The sequence below is a fragment of the Gallus gallus genome, chromosome 14 (genome assembly GCF_016699485.2).
Source record: "Gallus gallus isolate bGalGal1 chromosome 14, bGalGal1.mat.broiler.GRCg7b, whole genome shotgun sequence".
NCBI classification, from domain to species: Eukaryota; Metazoa; Chordata; class Aves; order Galliformes; family Phasianidae; genus Gallus; species Gallus gallus.
Window position 1 is genome coordinate 5,088,786 of NC_052545.1, and position 27,055 is coordinate 5,115,840.

General features: G+C 50.0%; 3 protein-coding genes across 9 annotated transcripts; 1 reads left to right on the forward strand and 2 right to left on the reverse strand.

The window, feature by feature from the left end:
- TOP3A (topoisomerase (DNA) III alpha) lies at nucleotides 1–11,896 on the reverse strand. 7 transcript variants are annotated; one of them, XM_046900611.1, is made up of 20 exons: nucleotides 11,669–11,896; nucleotides 10,725–10,978; nucleotides 9,564–9,623; nucleotides 9,107–9,180; nucleotides 8,336–8,411; nucleotides 7,708–7,816; nucleotides 7,250–7,393; nucleotides 6,540–6,710; nucleotides 6,218–6,318; nucleotides 6,007–6,081; nucleotides 5,818–5,900; nucleotides 5,494–5,701; nucleotides 5,161–5,346; nucleotides 4,565–4,694; nucleotides 4,040–4,153; nucleotides 3,793–3,958; nucleotides 3,296–3,439; nucleotides 2,902–3,024; nucleotides 1,938–2,671; nucleotides 1–951 (listed from the first exon to the last, which is right to left on the reverse strand). In XM_046900611.1, exons 2-20 carry the CDS (start codon nucleotides 10,908–10,910, stop codon nucleotides 773–775), a joined length of 3,063 nt encoding a protein of 1,020 aa, XP_046756567.1. In that variant the 5' UTR covers nucleotides 10,911–10,978; nucleotides 11,669–11,896; the 3' UTR covers nucleotides 1–772.
- Nucleotides 11,880–21,562, forward strand: SMCR8 (Smith-Magenis syndrome chromosome region, candidate 8). The gene is made up of 2 exons (XM_004945206.5): nucleotides 11,880–14,400; nucleotides 16,592–21,562. The coding sequence occupies exons 1-2, from the start codon at nucleotides 12,047–12,049 to the stop codon at nucleotides 17,043–17,045; spliced, it is 2,808 nt and encodes a 935-aa protein (XP_004945263.2). The 5' UTR covers nucleotides 11,880–12,046; the 3' UTR covers nucleotides 17,046–21,562.
- On the reverse strand, nucleotides 21,414–27,048 carry SHMT1 (serine hydroxymethyltransferase 1). Its single transcript, XM_414824.6, has 12 exons — nucleotides 26,772–27,048; nucleotides 25,865–25,989; nucleotides 25,254–25,399; nucleotides 24,783–24,898; nucleotides 24,532–24,692; nucleotides 24,332–24,413; nucleotides 23,827–24,039; nucleotides 23,519–23,635; nucleotides 23,140–23,262; nucleotides 22,799–22,915; nucleotides 22,511–22,621; nucleotides 21,414–22,320 (listed from the first exon to the last, which is right to left on the reverse strand). The coding sequence occupies exons 1-12, from the start codon at nucleotides 27,031–27,033 to the stop codon at nucleotides 22,151–22,153; spliced, it is 1,743 nt and encodes a 580-aa protein (XP_414824.5). The 5' UTR covers nucleotides 27,034–27,048; the 3' UTR covers nucleotides 21,414–22,150.
- Nucleotides 27,049–27,055: the final 7 nt, after the last annotated feature.

Genomic DNA, 27,055 nt, shown 5'->3' on the forward strand with positions numbered 1-27,055 from the left:
TCAAATTTAAAAATTAAATAATTTTTTAATATGAAGGTTATTACTTGGACAAAAATAACTTCCATTAACTAGCAGCATCACACAGGCACGTCTTGAGGTCTGGGGAAGAATGCCATTTCAAACTCAGGAACCGTCTAAAATGAAGGCATTTCCCGAGTACTGCAGCTGAGCTTTCCTTTCAGGGCAAGCTCCAGCTCCGTCTTCTCTGCACCAGGCTCCATCACAGAGAAGGACACCCAAGGTAAGTGACAAAAAAGAAAGGGGAATGTTGCTGTGGTAACTTCCACTTAGAAGGGCAACTTAAAATTCCACACTGTGGAAAACCAGGGAGATAGAAGAGTAGAACAGCCCTAGGGTCTGTCCTAGTGGCTATGATCCAGCTCTTCCTCATGCAGAAATGCTGCATAAAACTGCTACCACAGCGGGAGCTGCAGGTGGACTACATCCACTGCTGTTTTCACTACAGATCCACAGTTTCCAACTGCTTCCTTGAAATGTTTAGAGTATTCTGACTTGCTCAGCAGAAGAGCAGTTGAAAAGCAAAGGCTGACACCAGTAGTGGAGCGAGCTTTCGAAGCTGGTTGAACCCTTGCTGCCCATGCTCATAATGTGTGAATGAGGAAGGTACCCCTTAGTAGGAGCAGCCTGCAACCAGCCCTTCCTGAACGCACTCACGCAGACTTGTTTCTGAGTTCCAGACCCTTTCAGCAGTAGCTGCTCCTAAAGCAGCTCACAGCCTGGACCTTTCAGAATCTTAGATGTCCATCCAGGCTCAGTGATCTAGAGGACAAGTTTTCTTAGTGTGGCCAGGCTGGTGGCAAATGCTACAGGTCCGTGGTTTCTTGGCAGTTGCTCCGTGGGAGAGATTGCTTGGTCTCTTAGCTTTACTTCCCAACTCCCTTGAGTATTCACTGCTCCCAAAGTGGTTAAAAGAGAAATCTCCAGAAGCTCCTAGAAAGAAATAACTTGAATTTAAGCACCTTTGAAAATACACAGAGGTGAAGACAGATGATGGGTTCAAAATGGCAGAAGATCAAGGACTTTGCTATCACAGCCAATCAAGTTATTTCTGAAACTACACTTGCTTCAGATTTGTTTGAACATTTAAATGTTATCCATCTCTCTTGCAGCATTAGAGGAATGTGTGAACAGAACAGGGAAAACTGATCTTTCTGGCTGTGTGCTCCAGGCTACAGCCAAAGCAGAAGCAACAAAACATGCCAGACAACTTGTTCTTAAAGTAGGTCTGAAAATTTGGTTCTGCCCCTTCAGGGCCAAATGTTTACGAAGGAAGTTGGTGCTAAAGAGCTCTCTCAGTCTGTCTTTGCCTCTCTATTTTGCTTACGGTCCTTTTATTTTGTCAGTGCTCTTTCTTTTTGCATCCTTTTTACCTTGTTGTTGTTGTTTTTAAATAGTGTTTGCGTTCAGCACCTTTTCACTGCAGCCACACTCAATTTCTTAGCTATGATCAAAGCTCCAGCAAAGCCTGGCCCTTCACTGAGTTTCTAAACTAGGATGGAGGGAGCACCACAGCTTCCTTGGCCTGACAGAATGGGGTTTAAGATCTCCAAAGTGGTGTTGCTGCTTCAACTCTGTTCAAGTCAGTAACAGCTCTCTCAAAATGGAACACTAGAATGGATGCACAGATGCACAAGTTTACTGCATGTAGAAGCAAAGCATTCTGTTACTGCTTAGAACTCAGTGGAGCTGTTACGAGAACGTATCCTGCTAGCATTCCGAGAAAGGTAAGCCAGATTGAGTTATTGCAAGAAATATTTAAAATACTATAGTGATTCTGACACTTTCTGAAGACAAACCTGAAGTCTGTCAAATGTAAGAGTTGAACTACAGCATTATGCATGTATGAGGAGTGTCTATTCAGTTTAGCTTGAACAACAGCCTCCAACCCTTGCATTTTACCCCCAGCCCAGCCTTACCTGGAGCCACGTTTTCATCAGCCCACTGGAAGAAGCCGCACTGCTGCTCTCTGGGTTTTGAGCACGTGTGGAACTGCCGCCCTTTGTTAGGGCCATCTTTTTGGACCGTGCGTGTGACAGCTGGCTGGTCACACCTGCAGACTGTGCTGTCTCCTGAACTGGAGTTGTTGCTGCTTCCAAAGTGTTCTGGGCCTCTCTTTCCTCCTGGTCTCTGAGAATTTGCAGGGCCCCTTGCCCCAAAGGCCCGGGGTGGTGCAGAGCCCCGCGGAGCTGCATTGCTTCTGTCCTCTGACTGTTGATCAGACCAGAGGAAAAAGTTGCAGGTATTGGCACTGCATTTGTAAAACTGTCTGCCTTGATTGGGCCCTTCTTTGCGCACAGTTAACAGCATGGCTTCGTTCCCACAGTTGCACACCACTGCATTATTCCCATCATCTGGAGCAGCTGAAGGAGCAGGCCTGGGTGCTCTTGTTGAACTCAAGTAAAGCAGATGTCCTGTTGCCATGTTTGTGGTACCTCCCACACGCCTGTTTTCACTGTTTGCTCTGTTAAAGGAGTTGTTCACCTGCAACTGGTTGGCCTGCTGGCTGGCTGACTGTCCGGATTGGGATGATCTGTGTGAGTACCTCAGGTCCAAGAGCTCTTTCAGCATCTGATCGCATCCTCCAATGCAGCCAACAAAATCCAGGGGCATTGTGGGTGGAACACTGCCTCTCTTAAATTTAAACTTCAGTCTAAAAGGAAAGGAAGAATACAAATCTGCCAGTTCTGCTGTACATACTGTTAGCCTTCCTTCCCTCCACTTTCTTTCCATCCCCAAGCCATGAGAATGCTGCTCCAGCTTTTCAAGATTGGAATGGAAAACTGTTGCCCAACTCAGCCCCTGGAAGTCTCTGGCCCTGATGGCTAATAATATAATGTCAGAGGCGTTGCATTTCCCTAAGAGATGATTGGTAAGACCCACCTGTGAACTGGATGTGGTTTACACACAGCACAGATGCTCTCGTCCTTGGCCACATCCAGCACAAAATCAGGAAACCAGACCGCAGTTTTACAAGCTGGATATCCCGTGCAGCTGAGATAGAACCTGCCGTGGGATGAAGGCACCAAATGAGGAAGAGGCAAAATCAAGACTGCCAGTGACTGTTCTCCTCTTTTCCCAGCTGTCAGAAGTTATCAAAGTTTTTTTTTTTTTAAGAGTACATGAAAAAGAGGTTCAGAGTCCACATGGCTTTAACAGCTGGTGCAGTTTGTTAGCTGCAGCCCAAGTTTTCATGCAGTGCTGCAGGAAGCGGGTAAATGAACAACACTTAGCAAGATACAGAAAGTTGTTTTCTAAGACAAGGAAGATCACCAACCCGCCGTTCTTCTTGGTCTTCAGGACCATGTCATTGTTGCACTGGGGACACTTCCGAATGGAAACAGGCATTGCTGGGTAGACTTCCTCTTGCTCTACAATTTCTGTGGCTTCTCCAAAATACTGAGCCAGGGCCTGGTCCAGCCTATAAAGAAACAAGCGGAGCATGCCATGTGTCTCATGTGCAAAAAGCAATCGAGCAGTGAATTGATGCCTGCTGCCCTCTGGCACAGCCCCTCTGAGCTTCTCCATAAGCATGTCAATTCAGAGCACTTGCTCATGTCCTTCAGATGTCTCTGAATTGAACTCAAAGAGTGTAAACCACAATTTGCAGTTAATTGGCACCAGCTCGTGATGGCATGCCGTACTGCAAGTCAACCCTTCCTATGTGAATGCCTGCACATACTGGGCAGAGCCCCCAAGAAGGAAATGTGACAGGATCCCACTCTAGTCCAGAATGGCCAAGCAAGCAGAAGAGGGCAAAGACAAAAGACTCACTTGTTGGCTCTGGCCACAGCCTCAATGAAGACTTGTTTATACTTTTGGACTTGCTGGTGCAACACTATAGATTTGTCTTTCTTCCCCTCACAGATCAGCTTCAGATCAGCCTCCAGCTCAGCTCGAAGGTCAGGCTTGGACATCTCGTAGCCCATAGAATCATAGCCTGGAGAAGCATACCACACGGTAAGTGAAAGGAACAAGCAAGTAAGGAACCTGCCCTCTTTCTAACAAGCACTGCCCTTACCTTCAACCAGCCCCATTCCCAGGTGGCCTGGGAGGAACCTCTGATCTGCTGTAAGCCCCACGTACATCCGTGTCTTAATTGTCTCAATGTGCTCAGCGTGAGTGGCATCAGTCCCTGCAAGCAGACAGGTTGTGAGTCAAATTAGGTGCCAAGAAGAGATTTTCCTTGTGCCTACTGCAGTGTAAGATGCTGAAGGGACAAGGAGACAGAACTTATGGCCAGGAGTAACACTGGCATCGCATCCCATTGGTGCTGAGGCCGAGAAAGTGCATGTAGATGTGCCATGGACCCTAAACTTCACATCCCCTTGGGTACTGGAGAGACACTATAGTCTTGTTAGTTTGCCTGGATGCTGCCCACAGGTTTCTACTCTCTCTCTGTTCTGCATATTTAAGTGACTTCTTATCTGAAGTGATGTTTAGAGCCCCACTCTGAGGGCTGGAAAGAACTAGTACTAGAGAAGTTGAGGAGATGCTTATGAACAAAGCTCTCTCAAGAGTCAAAGGCCATACTGCCAATACTGACCAATGCCATGTTTCTCCATGAGTGCAATGAGATCCGCTTCTGTGAGGAGCAATGGAGGGCTGGTTTCCCCATCCACCATCTCCACTGTAGTGGGCTGAAAGCGAGACCCTTTCTGATACAGTGGGATAACCTGAAGGGAAGGAGAATCTCTTTGAAACTGCCTTCTGGACCATCCACTGAAGACAAATGTCACACTAACAGCAAGTTGGTGCAGTAATATAGCAGCACTCTGTTCTGGAGGAGATCCAGTCTTGGGATGCTCAGGATTAGCCAGTAAAGACCTGCCAGAGACACCACGGAACAGCAATTGCAGCTCCTCATGGTGAGCATCCCTCCCCACATGGAAGCAGCCCTGTATGGTCTTTGCTGTGGTGTCAGAAAGGGAAGAATCTATCCAAAGCTGGCATAATAAAGTGGCACAGGTCTTCAGCAGAGATAGTTCTAAGTGAAACAGCCAGTGGGTTAAGAATTGTCACAGGACATTCTCTAGATGGGCCTGAAAGTGGCAGGGAAGCTTTCCCATTAGTACAACCCGTCTACAGTTTTAAAGTCCAGGTATTCTAGCCTGTCCCATCTATGTTGTTCAAGGATGTTACCTTGTCACTCCACTTCTCATACGGATAAACTTCCAGATAATTTCGGGCCAGGATCATAAGTCCTTGAGCAACGAATCGCTCGTTAGCAATGTCAATCTCCACAGTTGTTTCCTGTCCCTTGGCATCTTGAGAGCAGCAAGCCAAAAAATGGCGCACAATGAATTCATATAGTCTCTGTTCATTGCCCTGTTATCAAACAGTAAAAGAGAGTTACTCTCTTCTAGTAATAGCAAGATATTAAGAAATATTAGTGAATCTCAGGTGAGGATGCTGTGTCAACAACTATATTACTAATATTTCTATCTTTATTTTATCAAGCAATACTAAACTTACCTGCAGGTTAGCAGTGTATTTTGTGGGGTGAATGGGAGGGTGAGCCTGATCTGATTTGGTTCCATTCCGAGGGGTTGGCCCACCCTGATCCAAGATCCTCTGTGCAAATGCTCCCCAGTTGGGGTCCTGTGTTTGATGCTGTACTAAGGCAGAGAGGTTCAGCTCCTTGGGGAAAATATTGGTCTCTGTTCGGGGATAGCTAATAAACCTTAAGAAAGATAGAAGAGCACTTCAAGATGTGCACAAGGATGATTTCTGTTTTGGACTAAGGGTCATATATTTTTGAAATAATTAAGTTTTCCAAGACAAATCTTGCTTTCTTACCCTTGAGTATAGAGTTTTTCTGCTATTCTCATGGTTTCCTTTGCGTTTATTTTCAGTTTGCGAGAAGCCAACTTCTCAAGTTCCTGTATTGGGAAGAGACAGAAAAAATTGTGTTTGTGAACTACTCTGAGTAAAATATCTGTTTAAAGCTTCTTTCAGATTAGTCTTTTCAGTATAGTTCAAACATACCACAGTGTCCAGGGGCAGGGGCCTCCATTTGCTCTTTGGCTTGCTTCCAACCTCAACAACAGTGGCAATAGGATCCTAAATGCAGAGTAAGCAAAATGCAAAATCTCCTTGAAGAGTTCACACAGACAGTTCTTTAAACATCTTGAACAAGAAGGATGCAGGAAATGTTTGGCCAATATTAGATCATACATCTATTTACAAGTTTTCCTACCTCCATACACATGTGGTAAAGGACCAGGCATGCTGTGTGATTAAAGAGCCGGTTCCTCTTCCAGTTGAAGACCACATTGCCATCTTCATGATCATGTGTCACTGTGTTGAAAACCAGATCAGAGTTATACAGTAGCAATATAGTTGAAAACCAGCAGAGGCAATGGGATCACACCACTGGGAAACCTTTCCAGTTCTGCTTAATGATAATGGCAAAGGAAATCACTTCTGCAGCATTGTTTGTTACTTGCCCTGAAGTTTTCATCTCCATATACATTAAACCATTTAAAATGGATTACTGCACTTGTTCTCCTCCAGCATACCTTTGATTTTATAGAAGGCTTCAGGGACAAAGGCTTGGATGGCTTTAAAGCGCTCAACTACAAACCCCAGAGTTGGGAACTGGCAACTGCCGTAGCTGATCAGCTGATCTGCTAAAATATCAGGGAAGATCTTCTGGAGCCTCAGGGTCTGGAATCTGGTGAAAGCAGCACCTGAGAAAACAAGATGGATGCTAGAATTGAATACTTCAGCAGTGAAAGATAATCACACCACTGCAGAGAGCTTTTTTAATATCCTAATTGAGTATTAATTTTACTCTTAAAATTAATACTAAAATTCACAGAAGCCTTTCAGAGCTATTAACCTACTGTTTGTTTCAAAGAACGTGTTGTTTACAGTGAAACACGAGATGTGCTTCAGTTGATTCTGATCTAAAAATCAGATTTAGAATGATATAGGGAGCATTGTCTTGTGTTGGAGATATGGTACCAGATGATTTTTGAACAGCTCTTGATGAGTTTTAGCAGCGTGAATCTGGCTGAGAAATGAGGAAGTTTGATAGCTAGCTACCTAGTTTTTAAAGCAATCTAAGAGTTCAAGTATTTATAGAAAATAAGCTATATGTTGATGACAGAATGTAAGCTGTCTGTCCCCTACCTGCTTACCACACTCTTGCTCACTTGCTTTCCAGGGTATACGCAGCAGCTCAGGCCTAGCAGCCAGCTCTCATCTCCAAAGTATGTTTACTTACCTATCCTGAGGTCCAGCTCCTGCCTGACTTCAACAGCATCACTAGTTTTTTGATCTGGTTGGGTGAGATTCTCACAGGCCCTTCTGACAGCATGAAGTGTAATCTCTGAAAAACGTGCTCGGAATACCTGGAGGTTTGGCTTTACTATCAGACAAAAAAATAATAATCAAAGTTACTCAAACAGCAATGGAAAGCATGAACTAATACAATGCTGCTGCCTTAAAGACAGTGTAAAAGTGTATGCTGTCAATCTATTCTATATCTTCCCAATGTATTAATGTATTTCTGGTGTATCAGAGCCATGTATCTATCATAACTACAGCCAGGAGATTTGACCTGAACATGGTAAGAATGCCAACTAACTAAAGACAACTAATATCTGTTACTAGGTCTGAGCAGTGATACCTGTTAAATCATTTTAATGGAAAGCAGATTGATGCAACAGATGCTCTACACACCAGCTTTGCAAACATGAATGATCTCAAAACCGATGTTCTCTCCTTCCCGATCACAGTCAGTCCAGATGACCAGAGCTTGGCATTGCTGGACTTCTCGTTCGAGGGTTCTCTGAGAGGACAGAAAAAAATCTGAATGAGACCTACTCAGACCACTTGGTTTGACATTTAATTTTAGAATGACTCACTAACTGAACATGAAATGCAACATGTATCCATAGAGATGGATTGTTGCAATAACATTTTGCAACGGTAACTCTCAGGAGATTAGGCAGCTTTCAAAAGAAATGAATCACTTATTTACTCTCTGTTAAAAACCACTGCTTGGATTGGATTGTACCACAGTCTGCTTTCTGAAAATGTCATTTTTTATTTGTAAAATTGAGATGCAATTAGCTGTTCCAGCTTGCTGGAAACAGCATTTCTACTTTTAACAAAGTTACTGTTCTGATTTTATACTAGCAGGAGACTTCAACATTACAGAAGAACAACATAGTACTCCTAGAAAATCCGGGAGGAATTTGCCAAACTCTAGAAACTTTTTAAAGTTAAGGACAAAGGTAAAATCCTCCCTCTGTCTGAATTAAACTCTGGACTCTGACTTTCAAGAAAACTTTTAAAAACAACATACCTTAATATCCACATAATTCTCTGGACAATATTTCTCGATTTCAGCATCAAAGAGAGCTAGAGGGTTACAGCTATGCCTGGTAAACAGAGGATAAACAGTGTGCATAACAAACAAAAACACTGTCAGGCATTAACTGCTGCTGTCTGGTGAGGAAATGCTGTTCAGTACTGGAATTAGTAACACTATGCTGTGAGCTTTAACTTAAGAATTTGTGCGGAATGCTGAGCTGTGTTTACTCAAAAACAACAGAACCAAAATGCAAACAGAGAAAACAAAATCTGGAAGGCAGCCCTAAATGAGCAGCTTCTCGTGTTTCACACACAAAGAACAAAACACCTCGCTTCCCAGGAAAATTCTTAAACAAAGAACACAAAAACTCCAGTTTTAAAATCAATTTATTTCCTTGGATTGGCCTTCCTGTATTTTAACCAGTACTGAAACTTGCTGGGTTTTCTTGTTTGTTTTTAGCACTATGAAAACAGTAATCTAAGGTAATATTTTAGCTATTCTGTAAATAATTTGCTACTTATCATGCTGGTTGGTGTGGCTGCTTGAAGCATGCCGTGCCACTACCTCTCCCTGTAGATATCTGCTACTGGAGCTGATAAGGTACGGCCTCAGGGGCACCACCACATTTACTTCAAGGAAACGTTCCATCCAACAGTGTGGCATACACAACAATGGCAGCCCTGCTGCAGGGGTGCCCTGCTCAGCTTGGGATCAGAAGCAGAAGACAAGCTTCAGACTTGTGAGGATGCAGTAAGTACACACCATTTGCGAAATGGCAGCTTGAAATCATGAGCCAGCAAGTGTCCTGACACGGATGTCATCACCATGGTAACGTTCTGCAAGAGACAGGGAAAGGTAATTAGTGTCATCTTTTGCTATAGGCTACCCAGAGCCCCAAAATCCTGACACAGTTCTCAACTGACACAACCAGTGATACCTCTCCTGCTCATTTTAACACTCCTTTCCCTACAGGCAACTAAACCTACATCTTTATCCTGATTTTTGTAAGAAGCTTCCAATTCTAAGAAACAAAGTTTTTGACAAGTGGGAACACAGAAGAACAGAGTTGAAAGAAAAGCCAAGAAAATCCGACTCTTCCTCTCTTTGGACAAAACTGGTTACGCAGTTCATAACTTCAGACAAATTTTGTTTTGCTTTTTAATAACAACTACTATTTTGCATTTCTCCAATCCAGCAGTGAAATGAAAGAAAACTCTACCTGGCCAAACATCTGGTAGTCATATTCGTAGATCTTGTTGAACTTGGAAAACCCTTCTCTCTAGAAGGAAAAAGAAAGCTGCTAAGTTTCTGGCTCCTACCAGAAGCCAAACACATTCCATCTCACTTTATTTAGACTGTTATGGCAGGGTATAGAAACAAAGGGCATGTGAAAATTGCTTACTAGCTTAAACAGAAAGACAAAGGAGGTTGAAGGGAAATTACCTGTATCATTTTTTTTAGAAACAATGAGATGGTGTTTCCAATGTAATGGTACTTTAAAAATGCCTGAAAGGGATGCTGGGACTATCACCCTACAGATGGTGATGACAGACAGGTTTGTTTATCAGGGCTGGCCAGTTACAGTCTCCCCTCCTGACAAACAGCTGTCCTGCTCCAAACAACAATCAGTGCACCAGTCTGGGTCCCTTCCACCTGAGATTTAAGGAACTTTCTACATGGGACATTTGCATTGTTTCCTATAGAAGTATGACAATGTCTTACTTGATTGAGTGTCAGTGCTCAGGTTCTTGGTAATACTGTGCATTCCAATGTAATTCTGTTGTAGAAACACTGTCTAGTTCCTTAGCTTGGAAATACCAAGTAATTATTCGAAAGGTGAAAGGTCACAAAGCAAAGCAGCAGCAGAGATCTTTGAACTCTTCTCCAAACCACAGACCATCTTTGCTTTATTATGTGAACTTTAAGACACCCAATACTTGCTGACGCTGCAGAAGTGGTGCTTTTTGACTGGGAAACAGATGGTTTCAGTTCCTAAAGGCTTTTACACGTACTGCAAAGCTAGGAACAACAAAGGGAATCCCCACTGCTGAGCTCAGTGTTTGGTGAAGGAAGTCTGAAGAGAACGCACAGCTGGGGAACTGAATCCCAGCACGATTTGAGGCAAAAAGAAAATGGGTCCAGGACTCCCACCTATATCTGGGCAAGCAGTGTTTGTCCATTTCACATATGAAAGCTGTTCTTGTACCCTCGTGTGGTCAGAAAGAGACAGAGACTGTGTATCAAGCTCTGTGCAAGACATATAGCAGATCAGGACTGAACTGCATGATCACTGAACATAGGCTCTGGTGAGCTGACCACCTTGAGTCAGCTAAGGTAGATCAGCAGGCACATGAGGAAGTGAGAAGTAGTGTATTCCTACCCGCCGCATTCTGCTGTTGGACAGCAGATCTGCAATTCCTCGGGCAGCATCATTCTTCTCAGCCACACACAGGACCTTCCGGATTCTCTGCACTGCTGGACCCTCTGCAGCCCGTGAGAAGCCGCGCCAGGGCTGAGGCAGCATCCTGACCCCACAGCTAGCAAGAAGCCTGGCTTGAAAGTTCATCACAGGTAACTGTGACAGCTCCCACCACACCAAGACATAGTGCTGTGTTCTCCCTCCTGGGCCGGTCCCTGTTTGGGAGACAGCCTGCTTTAGGACCACGAGCAATGCCTGAATGCCACGGAATCTAAAAACCCACAGAATGGTTGGGTTGGAAGGGACTTCAGAGATTGCCCAGTTCCAACCTCGGGCTGGCTGCTCCCCCAGCTCAGGCTGCCCAGGGCCCACCCATGGCCTCGGCACCTGCAGGGATGGGGAACCCACCGCTCTGGGAGCAGTGTCAGTGCCTCATCACCCTCCAAGCGAAGACCTCTTTTAGTTTAAAGTCCTTTCCCTTTGCCCTAACTCCACACTCTCTGACAAAGAGTTCCCTGCAGCCTTCTCTTCCCCAGGCTCAACACCCTCAGCTTTCAGCCTGTCCCCGCTCAGAGACGCCCCATCCCTGCCCGCACCCTCCGGACGCCCTCCATCAGACGCACCCCCACTTGTGCTGTGGGCCCAGAGCTGAGCGCAGAGCTCCAGATGCGTTCTCCCCTCCCCACCTCACACTCCCTGCATCCTCCCAGGCAGTTTTTAACCCGCACGGAGAGGACGGCCCAGCGCATCCCGCCAGCCCGGCCCAGCGCCGTTCGACCTCCTCAGAGCTGCGCGGCCCGAGATGATCCGCCCTCCGGCGTCGCCGTCCCCTCAGCCGCCGCCACCGCCGCTCCCGCGCTATTTCTGTCGCAAAAGGCGGTCGCGCTTTCCCTCCCCGCTACGACCTGCCGTAAAGCGCGGCAGCGCAAAGAACTACAGCTCCCATGGTGCCCCGTGGCGCCCTCAGAGCGCTGTTGTTCCCGCGTCAGTGCGTTCTCTCGTTTCCTCACGCTTCCAGGCCGAAGATAGCTTTAAGCAAAGCGCAGTGGTGATTAAATCCGTCTGAGAACCACGGCAGCGCCCGAACGGCGGGAGCAAGGGAAGGCTGTGGCTCCGCTTCCGGCCGGTAGGGTGAGAGGTCGCGGCGTCATGTGAGCCCAAGATGGCGGCGGTGCCGCGGCGCCCGTGAGGGGAGCGGGGCCGGGGCTGCCCGGCCGAGACGGGGTCGGGGGGGGGCCGGGGCGGCCTCGGCGCTCCATGTCGGCGCCCCCCCTGCGGGAATAATGATCAGCGCCCCCGACGTAGTGGCCTTCACCCGGGAGGAGGAGCTGGGGGACGAGCTGTACCGGGAGCCGCCGCTGCCCGAGGAGTACTCCGTGCCGCTCTTCCCCTTCGCCGGCCACGGCGCCAACCCCTGGGCCAAGGTCGCCAGCTCCAAGTTCAGCCGGGACTTCATCCTCATCTCCGAGTTCTCGGAGCAGGTGGGGCCGCAGCCCCTGCTGACCATCCCCGATGACGCCAAGGTGCCAGGCAGTTTCGATCTCAATTATTTCTCCCTTCGGATCATGTCGGTGGATTACCAGGCTTCTTTCGTGGGACACCCTCCCGGCTGCGCCTACCCCAAGCTGAACTTTGTGGAGGACTCCAAAGTGGTGCTGGGGGACTCCAAGGAAGGGGCCTTTGCCTACGTGCACCACCTGACGCTGTATGACCTGGAAGCCAGGGGCTTCGTGAGGCCCTTCTGCATGGCCTACATTTCTGCTGACGAGCACAAAATCATGCAGCAGTTTCAGGAACTCTCTGCTGAGTTCTCCAAAGCCTCTGAATGCCTGAAGACGGGGAACAGGAAGGCATTTGCTAGTGAGCTTGAGAAGAAGCTGAAGGATCTTGACTACACCAGGACTGTGCTGCACAACGAAACAGAGATACAGAAGAAAGCCAATGACAAGGGGTATTACACAACCCAAGCCATCGAAAAGGCCAACGAGTTGGCCAGCGTGGAAAAGTCTATTATTGAGCATCAAGATCTGCTAAAGCAGATTAGATCGTACCCCTATAGGAAGCTGAAGGAGTCTGACTTCCACCCCTATGAGCCTGAATGTACACTGGATCAGGCTGGCGCAGGCAGTGAACAGGACCTGGCTGCCTCAGACCCTGCTGAGCCAGGTGAAATGCACCTCTACTCCCGCCTGCCCTCCTACACTCCCAAACTCATCAAAGCAAAGCCTGCCAAATGCTTTGACAAGAAGCTGAAAACGCTGGAGGAACTCTGCGATATTTATTTTTTCACCCAGACCCTAGATCAATTGCACCACATTGAGAGGACTTTCAGAGGCGATGTGTGCTACCTCCTGACAAACCAGATCAGTAGGGCACTTCTGAAGCAACAAAATATAACTAACTTTCTGTTTGAAGATGTATCTTTTCTAGATGAAAAGGCACCTGAAAACCGGGACAGAGGCTGTCAGGGACTCAGTCAAGATGCTGCTGACAGAAAGTGTTCAGAAGAGTCCTCCACTCCTAAAGTGGTTATCAGCCTGGGGTCCTACAAGTCCAGTGTGGAGTGTGTCCCAATCAAGATGGAGCAGGACATGGACGACCCTCAAGAACCTGCAATGACAGAATCCATAACTTTTGAACACCAGGAGAACCTGGACTATCTTGATGCAGATCTTAAAGGGAGTATCAGTAGCGGTGAGAGCATTGAAGTTCTTGGAACAGAGAAATCTGCGTCTGGGCTGATGAAATCGGAGAGCCAGGCCAGCTTGCCCATCAGCCCGAGCCCCCAGGTGGGCAGGAGCAAGGTGGGCAGCCGGAGGACAGTCAGCGAGGACAGCATTGAAGTCCTCAGTACCTGCCCCTCTGAATCTCTTATCCCAGAAGATTTCAAAGCAAGCTACCCAAGTGCAATTAATGAGGAACCTTACGTGGATGATGAAGAGGGAGGCCTTCGTTTCAACCCCAGATTAAACCCAGACAACACTGACGAGCAGGAGGATGTCTCAAACCAGGAAAACTTGGCACAGATTGATTCTGCCTGCTGTATTGGGAAGGAGAGCCCCAACTTCCTCGAGCCTCTACCCGAACTGGGCCAGAAGCAGTGCGATGAAGATGGTGTGGTCAGGATTCCCCCTCAGCCATACAGGCAGGCTGAGCAGGGGCTGCATAGCAGCTTTGTGGGCTCCCCACCCTGTGACAGTGCTTCAGGGGGGCTCCTTCCCCACGAGCTCGATTCACGCTACCCCACAGCAGGCAGGGAGGTGAGCAGGACCAGCCTGGATGAGTGCTCAGACTCCACGAGCTACATCAGCAGCGCTGCCTCCACCTGCTCCGACCGAACACCGTCTCCCGCTCACCCCGTGTGCCTCGCGAATGAGAGGCACAAAAAGAAGGCTGGGCAGAACGCGCTGCGGTTCATCAGGCAATACCCCTTTGCCCACCCTGCGATATACTCTCTGCTCAGTGGAAGGACCCTGGTAGTGCTGGGGGAAGATGAAGCAATAGTCAAGAAGCTTGTGACCGCACTCTCCATCTTTGTGCCGAACTGTGGTGCTTATGCCAAACCTGTGAAACACTGGGTCACTTCCCCTCTGCATGTGGTGGATTTCCAGAAATGGAAGCTGATCGGGCTCCAGAGGTAAATCGGGGGGCACTCTGCTTCTTAATGTCGAGGCATATGAGTCTCCTGAGTCTCCTAAGTGGGGAATTTCAGAGGGCATTTGATGTGCAGGGGCGTTCTCTTTATGTAATCACCTACACAGCTGCCACAGATTTCTCCTTCTGGGATGTATTTGTAGGAGGGTGGTGTGTTTGTCTGCTTCTTTACATTCAGCCTCACGTAAGAATTAATCTAAAACATCTACTGGGCACTTGCTGCTTGGCTCATACTGTTGTTTAGCTAGGAGGTTTCCTGATGTTTTAGATCTTTAGTCTAGCAAAACAAGGGAACAGATGCAAGACCCAGTGATTTCCTGGCTGGTCTGATAACGAAGACCTCTTGAAGGGCCCCCTGTGCTTTGCTATTTCTCCTATCACCTCCTTCCAAAATTCTCAACATTTCTGGCTATTATTGTTTCTGAACGGAGTGCTTGGGTATGCAGGCACCTCAGTTTGTGTTGGCAGGAGCATTCCTGCTGGTGTTAGTGAACGTCCTGTGACACTTGCGTTTCTGGTGAAGGACAGAGGTGCAAAGTCTGTGGTTGTGCTGGATCCTCTTGGAAAGGTACAGGTAAAGAGAGTGTCTATAATGTGCTTTAGTGCAGGAAAAAAAAAGCAATGCCTGAAGAGCTTGTCAGGCTGTTGAGTTGGAACTGCAGCTCAGATGCAAAGGAAACCTGTTCAGGGCAAAGGGCATAACTAGGGCAGACATCCCTCCCCCAGCACCCAGTCCTAACATGTGGCTTCGTAGTTCCTGTTAGCAAATAGCGATTGCTCAGCTCTTAAGATTTTGTCCTTTGTTGTTGTTATGAAAACGATTTTCTGTGTGTTAGCAGGATATGTTCCAGCACTTTGGGTGCAGGTATGGGAGGTGGCAGGGGATGCCCACTTCTGTCACTGGGGTGGAAAGAATGAATCAGAGTGGCGAGAATACCCATTGCTCAGAACCAAGCTGGAATGACTTCTGAAGGAGTGTTTCTGAGCATCTGAAAGCTGAAATACAGAAATCTGCTTTCCAAGCTGCTGAGTATTGCATCTGTGGTGGTTGTGGATGACTGCATAATCCTGAGCTGCGAGCTCACCCTGATGTTTGTGCTTGTGGGATAGGCTGCCAGGTCTGCCAGCAGATCCTTCAAAACTCCTCTGCTGTTGGTGAGGTGGTTACAAGCCCTGAATGTTTGCTGGTTGATTAATGTTTGTGGTTAGATGCAGTTTGTATGATGAAAAGTCACTTTTGTTAAAAAAAAAAAAAAAACAACAGAAAGCTGCTTGTAACGTGTGTCAGTCATTTAGACTCTTCTCTGTGGAATGTTAATTAGTTGTTGAGTTTAACATGGATGCTCTCAGCAAACCATTTATTGAGGGCCATGGGAAGGAACTTGGGGGCTAAATTAATTATTTCAGCACAGCTGTAAGGGTGCTGTTCTCACAAAGCCACACACTGCCTGGGCACGGGGGCAGCTCTTGCCCCAGCAGTTGGTACTTCTGGTAAGAAGCAGCTCCCAGCCCCAAACCAGAGCAATTTGAACCAGGCAGAACTGCAGAGCAGAAGGTAGGGTTTGCGTAGGCTTGTAATTTGCATTTAAATAGCATTAATTTAGGCTCGGTGAATAATTGCACATTATGAGCGTTCTGCAGATTTGCATCTGGGTGAAGAATGCTTAGGCTGAGCCAGGGAATATTCTGGTCTAGGGACAGTTCCCTTTTTAAAGGAAGGTTTTATTCCTCTTTGAGCTCCTCAGGCCAGCTCCTTCCCAAAACAACCAGACAGGGGGAAGGTGGAGCTCGTGGCAAGGGGATTTGTGTTCCCTTATTGTCAGATCCAGAAGGAAACCAACAGCTGCTGCAAGATCTGTTTCTTTTACCAGAAATGTCACTTCCCTCCCTCCCTCCCTGTCCTCGTTTCTGTGTCTGTGAGGGAGGAAGCTGCCCACGGGGCTGTGTTCGTGAAGAAGCACACGCTGAGTGTAGATCAGTGTATGTGGGGATCCTGGAGATTGAGGTTCCCTTGGGGTCTGTCAGTCTGGAGAGGCTGTTTGGCCATCCTCTTCCGTGCCAGCCTTTATTTGCTCTCAATGTGTCAAAGGCTGGAGGGAATTTGGGTGTGATACATGGGCACGGGCTTTGTAGCTCTCTGGTTTCCTCCAGTTTAACCTCTCTTGCTCTTTCAGGACTGTGTCTCCGGCCGGAGTGAACGTGCTGCACGCGCTGAGCCGCTATAGCCGCTATGTCAGCATCCTGGATGCAGACAGTAAGACGCTCCGCTGCCCGATGTACAAAGGCACCTTGGTGGCCAGGCTGGCAGACCACCGCACGCAGATCAAACGGGGCAGCACCTACTACATGCACGTCCAAAGCGTCCTCACCCAGCTGTGTTCAAAAGCCTTCCTCTATACCTTCTGCCACCATTTGCACCTTCCCATCAACGAAAGGGAATCGGAGGAATCCGTTGTGAACCGCAGGATGAACTTTCTGAAGCTTCATCTGGGCCTTGCCAATGAAGATATTAAAATTGTACAGTATTTAGCCGAGCTGCTGAAGCTGCAGTACATTCAGGAACCCGGCCAGGGGGTGAATCCTCTGCTCAGATTTGACTACGTTCCCAGCTTTTTGTACAAAATCTAGCAGCATGTAGGCTGTCTGCCTGCATACTTGGATTCTGATAAAGATCATCCGTGCTTGGCATTGACGCTGTCCGCAGTAGCTGTCATACATCAGGAAGGGGCAAAGAAGCCATTGTATTTGCAAGCATTTCTGCTTCATAGAAATCAGTGTCTGAGGGACTGAATTTCAGTGTGGTTCTCTCTTGTTGAGAATATAGGTGTTCCATCACGTAAAACACTGGGCACTTTGTTTTTAAATGTTAGAAGGGACACTATTAACTTTTAAAATATATCATGGTAGCATCCCAGGGGGATTATGGCATGGAGGGAGAGATGAGCAGTGCTTAGTGGTGTGCAGCTCCCAGAACATGCAGGACTCTGCACTTCTGCCAGAGCCCTGAATGTTGTTGCTCCTTTCCATGGAGCCAGAGCAGAGACCAGCAGGGAAATATAAAGGCCACATGAAGTTTTTTATCTCGGTAGTGTCTCATGTGAGCGTGGGATGTAAGCAGTGTACACATGGAAGCTCCCTGGCAGGATAGCAGTGTGCATTCACCTGTGTGAAGCAGCAGCTGGTGGTGTTCTTTTCCATGTTTTCTGAGCTTCCCAGAATTGCTTGTCCCTGGGCCTGAGGCACATGGATTTCCCTCCAGAAAGTGTTTGCCAGTTTCTCAGCTGTGTTAAAACCTGGAGTGGAGTTGAACTCCTTAAGTGGGCTAGCACCAAGGCTCTGCTGCTGTGAATGTAGAGCACCGTGCCTTGTTAATTTGTCACGTCCTGTTTGCTGGGCGAGCTCTGAGAAGGGTGGGAATCATAAAAACTTGTGAAGCTGAGAGTGACCTGCTAAGGAGAGGCTGAGTCTGAAGCGAATGGGCTCTAAGGTGCTTTTTGTGATGGAGAGACCAGCAGTGCAATTCAGCTGAAGCTATGCTGTGAGACAGCAAGCCTCTGCAGCAGGCTGCCCAGCCAGTGAGGTACTAGTGCTCAGGAGAGGGCTAGGAGGAACTGAGTGGATTCCACGTTGTATCTGTATAGTTTCTATTTTTGTTGTTTTTGGGGGATTGACTTTTGTGTTTGGTGGCAAAGCCAGGTCATTGTCACCACCTGCTGCTTCTGGCTGTGCCAATTCAGTTTATTTTATTGCCAAGCTTTTGCCGTGCATCGACTACCTCTCACATTGTGCTCTGGGTGGTTCAGGACAGGGCAGAGCTGCAGATCTCTGAGCCCAGACACAAGCACTTCCTTTTGAAGCTTCCACGCTGCTGTCAGCGCCAGAAGGGCGGTGCCGCCGTCACAGTGATGCCGCTGGAGGATTGATTGTTCCCTTTGGTGCTGGGAGCTTTGTGCCAGACACAGCGCTTCCCTCTGGAGCCTGGCAGGAGGTGCAACTTGTTGGCTGCAGCCTGCTCTGTCCTGTGCTGTGTGGAAGCAGCAGCTCCTGTGCTACTCCTGAGCAAGAGAAAGAAGTCTTGCTAGGAAAGGTAGCCTGGTTTTATTTCTTTTTAGCACTTTTCTGTTTATGGGATGAGAACAGCTAAGATTGTACAAGAGTAATTGAAGTTTTGCTTTTTTAAATTTTTATTTGCTTGTTTTTAAAACCTCTGTTTATCATGATCGTGTAAGACAGCGCTGGAATGGAATGTGATCCTTCCATGCCTGGGGAAGTTTCTGTGTGGATGGAGGCTGGGGTTTGTCAGCATCAGCCTAAACCCTCTGGAAACATGCTGGGATAACTGTGCTGCTCGGATTCCTGTGCCCCAAGGACAGGGAGCCTCCGTGGGGAGGCTGTCATCCAGCCACCAGCATCACCACTTCAGTACCAACCTCCTGCTGCCCTGCCTGCAGAGGGCCCTTGGAGCAGTCCAGGAGGTATTAACCAACAAGGCAAAGGTCTGTTTCAAGTAGCAGCATCACTTGTGGTGGCTTGCAGTGAGGCAGCTGGGACGTTTGAGCTCGTAATGCTCTCCAGAGGGGTTTCAAGGCCAGGAGTTCCTTGTGCTGGTCTCTTTGGAGCACAGTGGGGAAGCAGTATGGCTTTGTGTTTGCTAAAGGGGAGCAGTGTGCGAGCACGTGGGGCTGCACACCCTCCTAGCATGTTCAAAGACCTTTTCCTTCTCTGATACTATCTGTGTCCTCCTGTACACTGTTGTCGCATGTAACTGGGTCTGCTGGTGAAGGACTTCCACGTCCATAGAAAACGTGCTTTCTGAAGTGACTGGAGGTGTCTCTTTGTTGATCTGTGTGCATCTAGGCGACTTCCAGGTGAGATTCCCTGGGATGAGGAATGCACCGGGCAGTCTGAAGCTCCCTGCACCCTGTGTGACTCACAGCTCTGGAAAAGCTTTTGTCACGATGGCTCATGTTTTGTGCTGGGAAACTACCTGCGGTGTTTGGGTTTGAGGAGGGAGGGAGGAACTCTTTGCCTGCTGACTCACGTGTCTCTTCCTGCAGGCTGACAGCTCAGAGCAGCAGAGCAGGATCGATGATCAATGATCGATGTTGGCTGATGTCGTAGTCATAATGGTCTTTATCTGGAACATTCAGCTGCCCTCATAAACTGTCAGATAAGTCATTTCTCCTCTACCAAACCTAAAGTACTGATATTCAAGGCTGTGTTGAGCAATACTTGCACTTCCACCTGTCTGACCTGCTTTATCTCTCCACCACAAAGCACTTCTGAATTTTGGAGGATGCCCTGGGGGCTTCACTGGGGCTGTCACCTGTGTTATCTGCACCTGGGCCATTGGGAGGGAGCTGTGTGGAAACATGTCTGGGAGCATTTGTGCTAAGGACCGCCTTGTGACCAAACAGCTGGATGCCCTGAGCTCACCTTCCTGCACAGGGCAGTGAGGAGTCGTGCCAGGCTCCGGGCAGCACCTAACTGACATTGCAGTCGAGGGCAGTTGGATGCAGCTGGTGATTCAGGAGCTGAATTCCACTTTGCTCAGTCATTTATCTGTCTTTCTGATCTGACTGCACAGTAAAGATCCCTATATCGGCACTTTAAGACATTTTCCTCATCTTCACTGTGTTACCTCACTAGTTTCCAATACTGGCAGACTTGCAACAAGTTAAGATCTTACTAACAGCTCCTGTGAAGAATCCTAGCATGTGTGTTAGCTGGCTTGTACCACACCCCAGTCCTCCAGCACGAGCAGGGCTGATTCCCCACAGCCACTGTGTGATGCTGCCCAGCCTTCCTGCATCTGCTCTCCATACCAATGCCAGCAGTGTTGTGCACAGCCCCGATCTGCTCCTGCAAATGCTGCCGCCCGCCCTGCGCTCCTGCATGCTGGCTGCAGCTCTGTCCTCTGCTGGCTGCTGTGGGATGAAGGCTTTTAAGGCCAGTTGGAGAATTTATCAGGGGAAAGGCCTCCTGTGGCCGCCTGGCTGGGAGGGCAGGGCTCGGTGTTTGTGCTCCTCTTCTTCCCTGCGTTGGGAGACATCTGCTCGCTTGTGCTCTGAGCTGTGCTGCCAGCCCCTTTGGGATCCCACCACAAGGATGGTCAGCCATAGGAGTAGGCGATACCAACCCTATGCAGGTTGCATTTCTCAGAGGATAGTGCTTGGATTTTCTTTCATCCAGTAGCAATCACTTCTAAGCAGCTCCAAAGCTGTCTTGCCTTGACTAGGGAAGCACTGCCTATACTCTAGCAATATTAACCATTTTGTAAGGGCTGGGAGAAGCACTTGAGGAGTGAGAGCTGATGTCTCCCTGCCCCAGGCCTGTCCTGTAGTTTCCATTCAGCACTGAAATGAATGCCGGCAGCCCTGAGCCCACAGCCTCGGGGCAGGTGACTGCCCACACTGCTGGTTTGGCATCCTGGAGAGCTGGGCAGGACCCACTGCAGGACACGGGGCTTATAGCAGCGCTTCAGAAAGGCACCTCTGTGTGTGCTGGGCAATTCAGTGAGCTGCGTGGGTGAAGGAGGGTGCCAGCTCTGTGCTGTGCCCCGAAAGCACAACGTTAGACTGAGCAGGACTGTACCCTGCTATTTGAGGGAGCCTCACGCTTGCTGCCAGCGCTGGGGAGGTTGCAGAGCTGTGGCTCACTGCTCATGAGATGTGTTTTAACTGGAAGGCAGAAACACAGGGTACCCGGCCCTGCTGCTCACCCCAGTGCAGGGCGAGCACAGATGGGGATGGGGCTGGGGTAGGAGCTGCCTCTGAGTGCTGCGAGGAGGCTGTGATGAATTCTCATCTTATTTTAAAGCACTGTATCCTATTACTGCATGTTGAATTACGTGTGTGTGCCTGTGTGTACCGAATGCTTGTGTCAGTAGTTAGAGCGAGTGTGACAGGAGAAGTCCAAGAAGCATGTCTCAGTGTCGTGCTGTGTTACTGCACAAGAACTTACCAGATGTTAACACCAAATGACTAGTCTGAGAAATGTACTTTAAAAAAAAAAATTATTTATTTGGGTTCAGATATTTTTGAAATACAAAAATTGGTTGTATTTTTTAAAGCTTATAATTCTTGTCATACATTGTGGTTAAATTCTTAATTTTACTGTGCTTATTAAAAAATGGTTCTACCTAAGGTATGTCCTCAGAGGTCTGAGAAACCCCTGGAGATGTTGGCTCGTGCTGTGGTGGAGCTGAACTGGTGGCCCCAACAGGGCTGTTCTCTGGGTATGGGATGAGGCTCGACCCTGGCAAAATGTGTGGAGACCCAAAAGGAGAGCTGGTGTGTGTATAGGAAGGCGAGTCTTAGAGGCTGAAGCCAGGAAGACTTTGTAAGGCTGTGCAGTTCCTGGGCATGGGACCCTGAGAGCTGGCTCCTGGCTGTTCCTCCTGGCTGTGAAGGCAGACAGGAGGTCTGTGTAATCTCATCTCCTGCTCCCCCAGCAGACCAATCCCAAACCTTGCCTCGAGGCCAGGGATTTCCTTCTGCTCAGGCCCATTTGTAAAATCTAGCAGTGAAAGGGTTGGTCTGTGCTCAGAAGGGTCCAGTGTCGGAAACAGGAGGGGAGAGGTGAACAGCCAGATGAGGAGCTGCTGTATGGGGCCAGTGCCAGCAGGAAGGTGCAGGGAGAAGGCACCAGGGCGATGGGCTCATTCCAGGCATATGAGTGTGCCACAGTCCTTGGTACTTCCTTGGCTCTGAGAGTGGGCACAGTGCCTCCCATTACAGGACTGGCAGTCCTGGGAGCGGGAAGGTTGCTGCGAATGCCTCCACCTCTTCCTTCAGTGCCTTTAGCTCTCCCTGGTATTTTTCCTCCTCCAGTTTCTCCTTGAATTCTTTCAACGTTGCCTTGGGGTTCATGTCCTTCTGCACGCGCAGCGTCAGCTCAATGCCTGCCAGGGTGGGAGATGTGTGGCTCAGCCCCATCAGCAGGCAGGTGCCACTTCCAGCAGCTCTCTCAGCCCTGCCATGGCTGGCAGGGTTGGGGTTGCTCCCCAGGACGCTTGGGAGAGGAGGAGCCGGGCTGCCAGGGACTTGCTGCCCTGTGCCACCACCACCTGCTTGAGGAAATGGGACCCTCACCTTTGTGGATGTACCGAGCCACCGTGCGGAAATCATCCTGCCGAAAGCCACGGGAGGTGAGAGCTGGTGTCCCGAAGCGCAGACCGCTGGGACGAAGGGCACTGACATCACCTGCACCAGAACAAGCAGTGTGTGACCTAATTCCAGAACTGCTGGGCATGGGGACTTGGCATGGCCCCCATTGGCTGGGAGTTCTGTGAGAAGCTCCGCATGGCCCTGGGGAGCACAGGGCATGAGAGACATCCAAGCACACGGGGCAGGATATGATGGAGCTTGTGGGATGCCTACCAGGGCACGTGTTCTTGTTGCAGGCGATGGAGCAGAGTTCCAGCACCCGCTCGGCCCGGCCACCGTCAGTGCCTCTGTTACGCAGGTCCAGGAGAATGAGGTGGTTGTCAGAGCCCCCTGCAGAGAGAGGAGAGTTGAGGTGAACACTTGAGACTTCAGCAAAAGAAAAAAAAAAAAAAGGCTTGAGAGTGCAGCTGTTAAGAAGCAGTTTTTCAGAAGTTCTGAGGAACTATTCCAGCAAAGCCCTGCCCATTGTGCCCGTGCACGTATTGCCCCAGTGGTTGGCTCAGACCTGGGACATGAAGCTGGCCCCAGCCCAGGCAGCTGAGGCTGCTCCTTACCTGTGACAATGTCATAGCCCATCTCCATCAGTGCTGCTGCCAGTGTCTTGCAGTTGGCCACCACCTGCTGCTGGTAAGCCTTGAACTCAGGAGTCATGGCCTGCTGCAGTGCCACAGCGATCCCTGGGGATGAGGCACAGCAGTGAGGTTTTGAGGACCAATGAAAGTCATCTTGGAGGCCAAGAAAGCTCATGGACAATCCCTTCCCCTAACCGTGCAGGATAGGAACAGCCTGGTTTCACTCTCAGCTGCATCAAGCTGGCTGCTCTTTGCTGCTATACCTCTCAGCTGGAACCCTCTGCACTGATACTGGGGCTTAGAGCTGAGCCAGGACATCTTTGTCCCCTCCTCACCATCCCAGCCCAGTGCAGATGCATACCTGCGATGGCATGGTTGTGTGGCCCTCCCTGCAGCCCAGGGAAGACTGCTTGGTTGATGAGGCTCTCCAGGTTGTAGAGTGTTTCCTTTCCTGTCTTGGGGTCCGTGCTGCGGGTGCCTGTGGGAGGAGAGAGCAGGGTAACACATAAGGCAGCTCAGGAAAGAAATTATGCTTGTTCTTCAAATCTGAGCCTTTGGGATGCCCCAGATCTTTCTGCCCTTCCAATTTCCCAGCTGGAGCAGGAAGGAGCTTTAACCTGCAGCTCCCCTGGCCTGGGTGGAGTGTTTCTCCCAGCTCAGGTCAAGCACCTTTGCGATAGAAGATCATGCCGGCCCTGCAGCCCCTCAAAGTCTTGTGGGTGGTGGTGGAGACGACGTCGCAGTGTTCAAATGGTGAGGGCACGACACCGGCAGCCACCAGCCCGCTGATATGGGCCATGTCGGCCATCAGGTAGGCGCTGTTGGCGTTGGCAATCTGTCGCATGCGGGCATAGTCCAAGTTGCGTGAGTAGCAACTGACACCTGCAATAGGACAAGAGGGAATGGCCTCAAGTTGTGCCAGGGGAGGTTCAGTTTGGATATTAGGAACATTTTCTTCTCTGAAGGAGTGGTCAGGCACTGGCACTGATGCCCACGGAGGTGGTGGACTTGACGATAGAGGTCTTTTCCAACCTTAATGATTGTGAGATCCCTGTGGGTCCCTTCCAGCTTGGGTTGTTCAGTGATTCTATTCTGTAATTCTGCAGCATCCCACTGCAATTGCCCACTGGTTTCAGGATGCCACCCCGACTGGTGTGTAAGGGTTGCTCCTTACCTGCTATAATCAGCTTGGGGTGGAACAGGCGAGCATTCTCCTCAAGTTTGTCGTAATCAATGTAACCAGTCTTGGGATTCACCTGGGAGAGGAAGAGGAGGGTTCAGCCACCTTGGCAGGGGTGAAGATCAGTTGCTGTCAAGAGATTCTTCCACTTATGAAGGCCACGACCTGACTCCCACTGGAGCAGCTTTCCATACCTTGTAGGGCATGGACTCAAAGAAGACAGAGGTGGCAGAGATCTTCTTCTTGTCCGTCATGAACCCATGGGTGAGATGGCCCCCGTCAGGCAGGTCTAGCCCCATGATTCTGCCATGGGGCTCCACCAAGGCCGTGTACACCGCAAAGTTAGCGGGTGACCCTGTGGCAGGAGCACACAAGGCAGTTCATAGGTGCTGGCACATGCAGAGGCCACCACAGCCTGTGCTGCCTCTCCTGGGGACACCGTTACCTGAGTAGGGCTGGACGTTGACACCCCACTTTTGGGGGTCGAGCCGGAATGCCTGCAGGGCTCGCTTCTGGCACAGCCTTTCCAGCTCATCTACGAACTCGGTCCCACCATAGTACCTGCCGGGAAAGGATGGGGAAGGAGTTACACTGAGGTTGGTGTCTTCTGAGAACATAACCTCAAGGTTAAAACTAATCTCTTCATTCAGGAATGCGTGCCCAAGGCAGTGCCAGCTGTGAGACCAGGATGCTGCTGTCTGCAAGCAGCAGACGTGACCCTGCTACAATTACCTGGTGCATGGCCAAGAACAGAAGCTGAGAGAATCAGATCCTGCCCTGCAGGAGCTTGGTTGCCAGCACCAGGACATGGCTTCCTTCCCAGAGATGAGGTCTTGAGGTGAACATGGCAGTGCAGATGGTCCCTGTCCCCTCCCTACAAGAGTTTGGGTGGCTCAGGCTCCCCCCAGCCCCATACCTCTGTCCAGGGTAGCCTTCAGAATATTTATTGTTCAAGCAGGATCCCAGTGCCTCCAGGACTGCGCAGCTCGCAAAGTTCTCTGATGCAATCAGCTCCAGCCCCAGCCTCTGCCGCTGCTTCTCCTTTTTGATGATGTTGTACACCTTGGGGAGGGAGAGAAAGCTTCACTTGTGCCAGCTCTTCACAGAGGTGAGGGTGCTGCATGGCATGGGATGCACCCTCAGAGGAGTCAGGAGAGCAGCCTGAAAGCCACTGGAGAAGGGAGGTGAGGTCCCTTCTTGGTACAGCTGATCACGTGTCCTGCCATATTCTGGGTTTTTGTGGTAGATGCCACAAAGCCATCAGATAATTCAGCTCTTGCTTGGGCTGGAGGCAAAGGTAATGGCCATGCTGCCAGGTGGCTGTGGAGTGCTGGGCCTGGTGCAGGCACCTGAGCTCCAAGCAGAGAGTTATGAGCAACGGCTGAGAAATTATAGCCATAGTATGTCCATGTACCTGGGGGATGCCCTCTCTGTGGGTAGCAAGGCAGAGGGGCTGGCCGAGTCCCAGCAGCCTAGCCTTGCACTGTGCCCCTCGTTTGAGGAGATCAGTGTCCCAGCGGCTCTCACCTCGGGGTCATTGCTGTCGAGTGGCTCCAGCAGCATCTTACTGTGGGAGGCCCAGAGCTCTGCGCTGGGGAGGCTCCCAGCACCCTGTGCCACATTTGCCATCTGTCCACTGCCTCTGATGCCACCTGCAAAAGGCAAGGGGAGGGTGTTTATTACAGCAACGTGGCCGTTTCCAGTACCCTCCTGTTCTCCCCCCACCTGGATATCGCACAGCCAAGGTGTGGGACTTTCCCCTCCCCAACCCCCCTCGTCCTGGCACCTGGGGATGTGGGGAGCCCATAAGCAAACGTGATAAACTCCAGCAGTACCATTTCATTTCACTCCAGTTTTAGATCTGAACTTGATGTAAGCCCAAGGCAGTGGCAGCCCCCCAGCACTGAGCATTACAAAGCAGCGCGCAAACTCCAGGGCAGGCATGGCAGCCCAGCTCCAGTCCTGGCTGTACACAAAGTGTCTTTTTATCCATTAACCCCGCAAGGCCACAGAGGGGCCGTGAGCTGGTTGTTAAGCAATCCGCTCCGTTCAGCAGCGCGGCCCCCGCTGGGCTCAAAGGCCCGGCTGCCACGGGGCTTTGCTGGCAGCGGGGAAACGCTGTCAGAAATGCAGGCTGAAATGAAGGAGCATTGTGCGGGGCGCTGTGTGAACGCACGCTGCTGGCAATGGGCTGCAGAGAGGACAAAGCTGCCAGGGAGAGCCCCGCTGCCACCCTCCTGGTGGGACATGAGCATGGGCACGGCCCTGGAGTTTCACCTGCTGCATGCCACATGGCTCCGTCACGTCCCATATCCAGGGTCCGGTACCCGCCCCGACACCCGTCCTGCAGCACCACCGCCCGCCCCGCTCCCACCTCGCACGGTCTCTGCCCGCCCGCACCATCCCTGCCCGCCCCGCAGCCCCGGCACCGCACCGATACGGATCCCGATCCCGGCCCGCTCAGCCGTCCCGCGGCAGCCCGCGCTCCTAGCATAGGCTGCCGGGTCCCACCCTTCCAGCTCTCGACCAATCAGCGCCCGAACGACGAAATCCGCGACAACTCTTCGTCCAATCCGCGGTGCGCTCCGCCTCCTCCCCTCTCCCCAATGACCCGCGCTCGGGCGGGGTCGGCGGCGCTGCCGGCACGCGGGTTGACCTTGGCCGAGCCGGGGGGCTGCGCCGGGCCCTGCGCCCATGGGAGCCGCCCACTTCCGCAGC